General features: G+C 44.9%; 1 protein-coding gene across 1 annotated transcript; it reads left to right on the top strand.

The window, feature by feature from the left end:
* Positions 1–3,609: 3,609 nt before the first annotated feature.
* SPP2 (secreted phosphoprotein 2, 24kDa) lies at positions 3,610–9,063 on the top strand. The gene is made up of 6 exons (XM_010577899.1): positions 3,610–3,658; positions 3,763–3,887; positions 5,147–5,269; positions 6,741–6,851; positions 8,535–8,589; positions 8,966–9,063. Exons 1-6 carry the CDS (start codon positions 3,610–3,612, stop codon positions 9,061–9,063), a joined length of 561 nt encoding a protein of 186 aa, XP_010576201.1.
* The last annotated feature ends 560 nt before the right edge of the window (positions 9,064–9,623 follow it).

Consider the following 9,623-nt stretch of genomic DNA (forward strand, 5'->3'; position numbering starts at 1 on the left):
GGCAGTAGGGAAGCAGGCAACACGCCAGAAACACTTACTGTCTCATTTTTCACACCTTCTCCATTTTGTTCCGCCCTGGTTTTGGTCTGAGGCAAAGGCTTCACCTTTCGTCACCTCTCCATGCGCCACGGCACTGCTCACCACCATGGCTTGTAGTACCCAGTAATTCATGGCAGGGTCCTTATCAGCAAATGCCAGGAGCTGGTCTCTAGAGGAAGGGAAGGATGCTTTGTTCTTTCAAGAGCATGTTGTCCTTGGTCTGCGTGGTCATGCCTGTTGTTTCCTTAGCACAGATGAAACAACAACTTTCTGTTTTGAATATGCCAGTAACTGAAGAGTCTCTTGGGTTTGGTAATTTGAAATTGGAGGCCTTCTGCAAAGTATTGAATTTCAGGTTGAATTCCAGTTGCTCTTTAGAAATTTAGTGGCGTTTCCTAACCTGACACTTCAGTTACAGTCTCCAGTCCAAAGAATGTGGTGAAAAACTCAGACCTCCTCAGAAGCCCAGAACTCGGGACACTTCCAGTCTGAAAATGTAGAATGGGTTCCACTGCTTAAATCTACTGAAAGCAGAGGTTTCCCAAGCATGCTTTTTTCAACCTCCTGCCCCAAAGAGAAATAAACTGTCCTTTTCTTGTTGGTTGCACCTGGCCCTTTAGCAGTAGGCAGGTGGTACCTGTGGAGATGCATTACCTGTGAGTGGGGGCAATGCTGCACCCAGCTCAGACTTGCCTTTTCTCTCACCAGCACATGCCCGAGCCTGTTCTCTCCACAGACTCTCCCTTCTCTCCTTTCCTATCCTGCCCACCCCTAGTTTCTACCTCTTCCCTAGCTCCCGTCTCTGTTTGGGTTGAGCACCCTCAACCCAAACACGCTTCTGACATGGACAGTGGATGAAACCAATTTTGCTGTAACGTGAATCTGCTAGAGTGTATAATGTATCTGTGGAGAGATAGGAGAAATATTTACCAACTTCATTACAGACTTAATGAGCCAGGATTCAGAGGTGGAATAGCAAACATCTCTGTTCTCTGGATGCCACAAAGCAAAGCCAGAGCTCTGCAGAGGAACTTTCATGTCATTAAACCATTTTCTTTTCAAGCCCCACTCAACATTACTACAATCCTGCTGGCAGCATTTCCTAGTAGCTAGTCTAAGAGGAAAATCTTTAAACTCTGCAGTTGGTTCAATAATTAAAATTACTGTTGGACTGGCTACAATGCTGTGGCTCAGCAGTTAGGAGGCAGTTTTACATATTCAGGTTCTGGTGGAATATTAACTGGTCCCAGCATGCAAGAGGCAGATGGTTCCTTTTCTAGAGATGAAGTCGAAAGCTAGATGTTACCTAAACTACCGCAGCGAGTTGGTGGTGAAGCATGCTGGAAAACAATGAGGACCTTGGGGCTCCAAATGCCAAGTTCTTTCCATTCAAGTGGTTTGAACGGTCTCGTTTCTTGTGTTTCATTACCGCAGCAGCAGCACCATTGATTGCAGAGAAACCACTGTAGAAGTAGGTCAAACAGCGTATCAGAAGGTTTCCTTGACCTGAGGCAGCATGGTCTTGGCTCTGGTTGCAGAAAAGTTAGGCATAGCACAACAGACTCTGTTCTTGAGAATCTCCAGTTCAGTTTAAATCCTCTGCATTGTGGTCCTCTGGCATGGCTGTAGCCACAGAAGAATATTAGTGGCCTCCCCATGGCACAGACAGCAGTTAAGAACTGGGAAGCAGGAAGGGGAGACCCTGCTACGGATGAGCATGTCCAAGAGCTGGGAGAGAGCGTCTTCATCTGCAGTGAACAAGCAGAATGGATGTACAGAAGAGGCTCTGGCTTTTGACTGGGCAAAGTTTCAATCGGCGTTTTTGATCACGTTCCCAATGCTGAAATCTAAGTTGGCTGGTCAAAAATGCCCACCCTTTTTTTGGAATATGCACCCACATCCACCCCTCTCGAAGCAGTGCTTGGGTGGGATGGCACACACATGGTGTGACACTAGCCAGTAATGTGGCCCTGGCAAGGTTCCTGTTTGGCGCCGTGTCTGCTTGTAACCCCAAGGCACAGCTTGTTCCTAGCACAGTCTCTGTGTTTGTGCGCAGCTCTAACTGGCACGCAAACTCTTTCCTGGGGTGCACCATGGCTCAACAGGTTCTTTTTCTAGTATCTCATAGTAACAATGGGGAATGAATCCAGTGACCATCAAGGCCCACACCTGGGCAGTTGTGTCTGTTGTGTCTTAGAAGTGCATTGCCTTTATGGGTCTTTGCCTTAAAGTATTTGCGGTGTGAGTGATGCTTACCCGACTCCATCTGTCACCTGAAGAGTCAGTGTGAACCCCAGTGTGCAACCTTGTGATTGGGTGCTGTCCTGCAATCTGACAGCCTAACGACCAGAACCAGTTTTATCCTCTTCCTTATTAAATCTAAGCCCCGGTACTTTGCATGCTCCCATATCTTTCCCTGAGTGCTTGTCATTTGGGAAGTTCTCAGAATGACCCTGTGCCACATAATTCAAGTAGAACTGCAATTTGAAGGTTAATGGAGGAATTTCACACATGGGATCTTCAAAATGAATATGGTTAGACACATCTCTGCCTTGTGAACAGTCAGCAATGGGTAAGCTTGTTTGAAGGCAAGTTTCCCTCCCAACTCCCATGGACAGCCTTTAAGCACTTAAAACCCAGGTGTACCTCTGAGCTTTACTAGAAGTGGCTCTGTTGTGGGGTAGTTGTGGTAGAGTGATAAGATAGGTTGCCTGTATCTGGAAACCAAGACTAGCAAGTGGCTCCAGTTAGCTAAGTGCTGAGGTGTCACGTCTAGCTCCTCCCTGTAATTCCTTATGGTGTTTTCAGTACTGAGGTCAGGCCATAATTTTTCAAAAAGTCCATTACTTTCTGTGCTGAAAATGAAGCCTCAGCTTCAGGGGGATCTGACAGGGGACACCAAATGTCCACAGCCACTTGCTTGTTTCGTTAGCTGGGCTCAGGCTTGGCATGAGTCAAAGCAACATGGGAGCTCTTCTGGTGCATACCAAACACCAGAGATCCCAGGAGCTTGCTGGGACAGACCTGGGCTGTCCCAAGGGTCTGCTGTGAGCCCAGGAGGCTTCCGTTGGATGCTTTGGCCTGCAGGGTGGTAGTGTCGGACAGGTCCACACAGGTGGATTCCCATTCCATGCTGGGGAATCGTCCCCTCCAGTTTGTAAGTGCTCTCAGTTGCTGCTAACACACAAAGGTGCTGGGTCCAGTGCTAAGGAAATAGTCGACTCACCAGCTTTAAACGGATAACTAATAGCTAAAAGTGAACAAAATAACTAGATTCTGCCTTTGGCTGTGGAGGTACCAGGAATTCAGTGCTCCCTTTTAGTTGCAGTCCTGGGAAAAAGGCAGTGCAGCCCATCTCTTATCAGAGAACTACTGCTAAATGGAGAAAAGCTGACAGCAAATATTTACTCTCAGATCAATTCTGTTTAAAGTGCAATGTTTGTAGCAGAGCTTGGACACAGGAAGGTCAGGTGTAGGATCAAGGCTGCATTTATATAAAGACAGAGGAATATGCACTGGAAATCCTTGCTTAGAAAGGGAAAAAGACCAGAGGATTTTGCAAGGCACACCATGAGGATCTTAATTTTTGTCCTCACACTGGGTGTTTTCTCATGTTCAGGTAAGTTGCTCAGAATGGAGCCACGTCCTCTTTCTTATGGTGTTTTAGGGAGGAAAAGTACAGGACCACGATGAACTTCTAATGGAACTGTGCCTCTGTCTCAGGGTTTCCAGTGTACGACTATGAACTCCCTGTCACAGAAGAGGCTCTCAATGCTTCCATTGCAAGGATCAATTCTCAGTCATGGGGGACAAACCTGTACGGTGTTGTCAGGAGCCATGTCACAAGAGTAAGTGCGCAGACAATGGGGAACCTTTACCTGAAATACACTTCGCTGTGGTGGAAAGCTCTTTTTCACCCAACCCTGGAAACCTAGACTTAGTTGGAGTTTTCTGATGCTGCTTGGAAGAGGGTGGGTTTGGGGCATTATCTGAAGTGATGGCTTTAGGAACCTAAATATTGTTTGTATGTTGGTTTGTAATTAAAAATACTTTAGGAGTTCAAATTTTCCACCCCTAGTATAGAAGTCTTTGAGGGATGTCTTGTAAGATTTTGTTCAAAACCAGTGTTTTTAAATACCTCCAGCTAACTGCTTTGCTTTGGGCATAAAGTAATCTGGTTCATCTGAAGGTCTCAGCTGATAAGTGTCCACACTGCTAATTATATATCACCACAAACACATTCAGGATTCTTTCTCCAATATATATTTAAGTCGTCTGTCTCTACGCACTAATTCTGGTTTAAATCTGCTAATGTATAAATGCAGGCAGGAAACCCATATCTGTTTTAATTTGTGTTGCTAAGAATTATATTGGATTCCCAGAGTCAAGGAGTTAAAACTTCCTAATTTAAAGTTAGCATGTCCATGTTCCTGAACATCCTCAGAACCATTCTGTTTCTATAGATGGCATGTATCAATTCTTCTGCAGGAATGAATGATAGGATGATTTTTGGGTTGATCTCATTTGGGGGAAAAAAAACCCAAAAGTACTTGAAAGCAGTGGGGATTTGTTTTTTGTTGGTTTTTTTGGTTGTTGTTGTTGTTTTGGGGGTTGGAGCTGACAAGGAGCAACTCTATAAACTGCATTAATTCAATTGCTTGCAGTCGTGTGATTTACTTTCCAAGTCATGTGTTTGCAATAGACTTCCCAGCAGTCTAGATATCCAAAGCAGAGCTGTTAGCTCCCTGGTTCCCACAGAAGAGGGGGTAACATGCAGGGGTAATGCTATACTTATCTACCTTTGACAGCTATAGCCCCCCAAACTGACTCTGAGCAGTAGGAGGATCCCACAGTGGCTGTGGGGTTTTAAGTAAAACCCCTATGGAAAGCTGTTCTGTGTTGCTGTTACCAAATCTGCCCAAGAGAATAACTCCTGAGCACAATAAAATAGCCTTTCTCACACACAGTAATCTGCTCTAAATCGGGCACTGACCCAAAATGCCCTTATGTCTTGCTTCTGCTTGACAAAGAAGCAAGGTTGCCACACAGTGGGCATGGAAGAATGACAGGCACTAATTATATGTTGTGTTGACCTTCCTTTTACCAGGTTGACTGGTGGAACAGTGATACCTATAGACTAGACCTGCAGTTCAGCATTCGTGAAACTGTGTGCACAAAAGCCTCAGGGAGGGACCCGTTCACATGCGACTTCAAAATTGGGCCTTTCGTGGTGAGTGCCTCTGGGGTGAATGTGACCCCCCCCTCCTCAGTGCAGGATGGGCGTGTTGAAACACTATTAGTCCTGAAGAATGAAGAATGACTGGCTTTCTGAAAACAAATCCAAACCCAAGCCAATACAACCTGCAGCATGGAGTGGGTGTTAGGTGGGAAGTATCAGTGCTGGGAAACTCTTCTGCCTGGTCAGTGGGGAATAGAGGAGCTGCTGTGAGCTGAAAAGAGGATGCATGTCTTTGAGCATCATGTAGTAAAAGTGTCTGTGTGCTTTGGAGCCAAATCCTGGAACGAAGGTATGGCTTCTTTTCTAAGATAAGAGGGTAGAAAACCTGATATTTGACCTGCTTTTGTCTATCATGCATCTGGGCACCATATAAAGGCTTATCCTCTTATGCAGTGCAGATTCCTACTTTTGCTGACAGTGCTAATCTTTTTCATATTTTCAGCTCTCTTTTCAGCCTGAAATAAACACGGATCAGGCTGTTTATATATATAGCTCTTGCTCTGCTCTGATTCTAAGATGACCAGCTTTGGTGTAAATACATCATTTTTTAATCTGGACTTCTCCATGCATAGTTATTTTTGTCAAAACATGGCTCCCATTGCAAGCTTCTGAGTGGTTGTGTCCTAACTGCTTGCACAAATCTTACAAAGCATGTGGAATAGGTCTTGAGTCCCTCTCTACAATGATACCATACTATGCATCAGACTTCCACAGAGATTATCTCTGCTTCTTTGTGCTGCTCCAAGCTGAGCTCTTCTCGCCTCTTTTCCTCTGTGAATGGCTGCCAAACTTAGCTGTCCTTCCTGGGCACAGTCTTTAGGGAAGAGGAGGGATTCTGGGAAGGCACTGAACACATGGTCCAAAGGCTTTCCTCATAGTTTATGAGTTATGCTACTACCTCAGGAGGTAGTTTACCCCATGAAGAGGGGGGTAAACATCTCTTCAAGCATCACTACTCTTGAGCTAAGCAGCTTGTGTGTGCATGTAGATGGGGCAACATGGAATTCATGGTTGTTGCTAGGTTTTCTTTAAAGACACAAGAGTTGGCTGCTGGGAAGTTATCGCTGTATCCTAAACAGACACCATCGCTCTTCTTTTCTTCTTGGGGCAATACGGTATGAAAGATAGCGTGAGGATTTCTGTTTTCCAAACTTGGGTGGCAGGTTTTGCTGGAGCTGCTGTCAAATTGTAGAGACAGCTTCTTTAAAGGTAGCTTAACTTCTAGACCTGGAGCTGCCATCAGCATAGCCTTGCACAGCTTTTCTGTTTGTGATTGGCAATGCTAGAGCCATGAAAAGGACTTGGAGATTTTCTTCTGCCTCTAGCAGGGTCAAGACTTCATACACCTAATATGCAATAACTTGTGTTATTGCACACAATAACACCTCCCTGTGAAACTCCCATGAGAGGGTTTGCACAGTAGCTCGCTCTATGAGATTTGCTCTATTTTGATCTCTTACAGTCAACTGCTTTCTGCAGAAGTGTTGTGGAAGTCTCCGGTGAGCTGATCTCAAACATTATCGTGCAGTGCCACCGTGGCACATCCAGCTCTGAATCGATGAGCAGCGAGGAGGTAAGGAAGGGGAAAACCAATTTTTGCTGCCTGGGGGAGCGAAAATTCTGCTCATCCTCTTTTAAGGAGAAGTCAGGTGTATATGTGTGAACTGCAACTCCTGTTGCAGTTGGAGGTTTTGATCAGAAAACCAAATGTGGTTTGAAATCCAGCTGTCTCCTGTAATGCTTCACTTTTCATCAGCTGAGAGGTTTGACCTTGCTTGATGGATGCCTGGGGAGAGTGTGAATCTCTGCGGCAGTCTGGCACATCCACCAACTCTGACACTCTTTCTTCGTTGACATATAGAGTATGTGCCTGGAGAACAGTGATTGGCACATCTTATAGACAGAAACAAATGCCGATGGCTCTGGCTCTGTTATCAAGCCCAGCTCAACTAAGCATGTAATCACAGTATAGTTGAAGAACACTTGCTCTACTGAGATTTGTATTCCCTTTTTGAGCTCTTATTTGGTTTTTAAGGTGTGATTAAATGCTGACCCAACCTGTGAATTCCTGCTAGCTGTTTTCAAATCATGCCAGTGTCCACTTTTTCCATGAACTGACAACGCTTGAACCTGGGTGCCTGCACTTACAACACAGATCTACAGTGGGTGTTGTGCTTGAGGATTATATGCAGGGAACAAAGATAGTTTCATAAGCAAGGTGCCAGAGGATATGGACAGCTTTTATTTTTGGAAAGTGCAAGTTACTAAATGAATAACTTGAAGCAAATAGGTTTCTGTGGCACCTTCTCTTGGTTTGAGTTGCCAAATTAGCTTGTAATTTTTTTGTTTGTTTGTTCAGAATCTCTACTCAGAGCTAGCCAGTGAATGCACCACAGGAAGTCTTGATTTGCAGAGCAGAAAGACTGCATGTGAAGTACTGAAATATGTAACATAGTCTTGGATATTCAGCCTGTCCTCTGTGGGTGAAGCATAAGTCTTGTTTAATAGGACACTCAGTATAAAACAAACACTTGCTTTTACAAGCAGACATCTTCCTGCAAGTCGTCTTTAACCATTGCTTAAAATTCAGTACTGCTGCCAATATTCCTACTGGGGAATGTATTTCCTGCAATGTTAATGAGGATTAAATGCCAAAGGGAATTATTGCACACGAAAAGGAAAGTATTTCTTTCTGCAGAGGGCTGTAGCAAGTGCACCATACCTCTTGCTCTAGAGCTGTAACTCAGTTCAAGGGACCTCAGCCTGGCTGAGATGCTGTGGTGTAGCTGTGGTGGATGGTGCTGGTGTAGCTCCTGTAGTGCTGGTGGCATTTCAATATGAGAAGGAATCGTGATTGGCTGAGGCTGGGATCATATTACTTGGATAGAGACCAAAAAAAGAAGAGTATAGAGAGCTTTTAAAAGAGTAATTCGGGATAAATGAGTCAGAGGTGCCCTGTGTGACTGCAACTGACTAACTCTGCTCTCCAGGCTCTGCTCTCCAGGCTGTATCTGCACTACAGGAAGGTCAGGTAAAGTACAAAGTACGAAAGATGTTGACCTGAGAGCCTACCTGTAACTGCAGACTTCCTTAGCAACAGCACTGCTTTGCAATAGTATCAGCAGTAATATTGTTTTCAGAGAAATTAATAATGAAGTTTGGAATTACTTCAGTGATCACATAGTACCTGAGGAAATGAAGGAGAGGCAGACTTCTCGACAGATGAGCTTTTTAAAGAAACATCTTTAATTTACAGATGATGCATGTGCCGATTATGAACCCCAACAGGCGGGGCAGCAGTCGCAGAGAAGGTAAGCCATTTCTGCCATGCTGGACTATCCTAGCACATGGTTGCCTTTTGGATCATCTGTTTGTACCATCTGAAGGTCATCTGTCTGAGGGAGAAGAAAATATGGAAGACCAGCAGTTTGCTCAGGTCATGGCCAGCTGCTTTTTCCTTTGCAGAGGGGTGTCTCATTGAGGAAATGGTGAGGGCATTAGGCTGCAAAGTAGGGCAATGCTGAGGTTTGTATACTCTGTGAATTTTCTGAATTGCTAGATTTGTGCTCACATAACCCATAGTTGCATGCATCCTCGAGGTTGTCTTGATGTTGTGCAGAATGCTGAATGAACACATGTTTGAAAGCATATAATGTTCCATATGTCTCCATGTTCTTTTTTTAAAAGGTGTATTGGCTCCTGAAGCCTTCCCTTTAAGGGGAAGAGGCGGCAGCCGTGGAGACTGGCATAAACCAAGCTATTTCGGCTCTGACAAGGTTGAATAGTATGGTTTGGGTGAGTACAATTCAAAGTGTAGCTTTTATGCACCCTAGGTCTGCAGGTTTTGCAGCAGGATGGGAAAGTGACTGCTCAGGATAAAGGACCTCTTTGGGAATGTGGTTCTTGACTGCGAGCATGTTAAAAGCCATTTTACTCCAGGCATTTTTAGTACTTGCTTATGGGGAAATTCAGTGACACAAACAGCACTATCAGCACCATCAACAAATGTTGATGGGGTGGCAATCTCTGGTGCCTACAGAAGGGCTCACAGAACAGGGGTCTGACCAGTTGTCAAGGCAGCAGAAGACATTTTTGATTTCCCTCTTGTTGCTTCACTTTTAGGAAGACATCCCAACTACAGAGCTCACAGCTTTCACCCACTCTTGAGTAGTCCATTCCATATACTGACACAAACACCAGTGTCCTGGTGTGCAGGCAGTGTGAACGGTGTGCAAGAAAATCAATCTGCTGGCCTGAGTTTAGCATAGGGCCCAAGTCTTGAGCTACAGTTCTGCCTTTTTGCCTCCATCTGTCTTGGCTGGCAGAGACATGTTTCTGTCTAATG

This window comes from Haliaeetus leucocephalus, unplaced genomic scaffold, assembly GCF_000737465.1.
Source record: "Haliaeetus leucocephalus isolate CR32 unplaced genomic scaffold, Haliaeetus_leucocephalus-4.0 Scaffold587, whole genome shotgun sequence".
NCBI classification, from domain to species: domain Eukaryota; kingdom Metazoa; phylum Chordata; class Aves; order Accipitriformes; family Accipitridae; genus Haliaeetus; species Haliaeetus leucocephalus.

Bases quoted from the DNA above. Each gene is read 5' to 3' on its own strand.
- SPP2 (XM_010577899.1), top strand. From the start codon at position 3,610: ATGAGGATCTTAATTTTTGTCCTCACACTGGGTGTTTTCTCATGTTCA. The intron at 3,659-3,762 runs GTAAGTTGCTCA...CCTCTGTCTCAG, and splicing joins GGGTGTTTTCTCATGTTCAG to GGTTTCCAGTGTACGACTAT. The intron at 3,888-5,146 runs GTAAGTGCGCAG...TCCTTTTACCAG, and splicing joins TCAGGAGCCATGTCACAAGA to GTTGACTGGTGGAACAGTGA.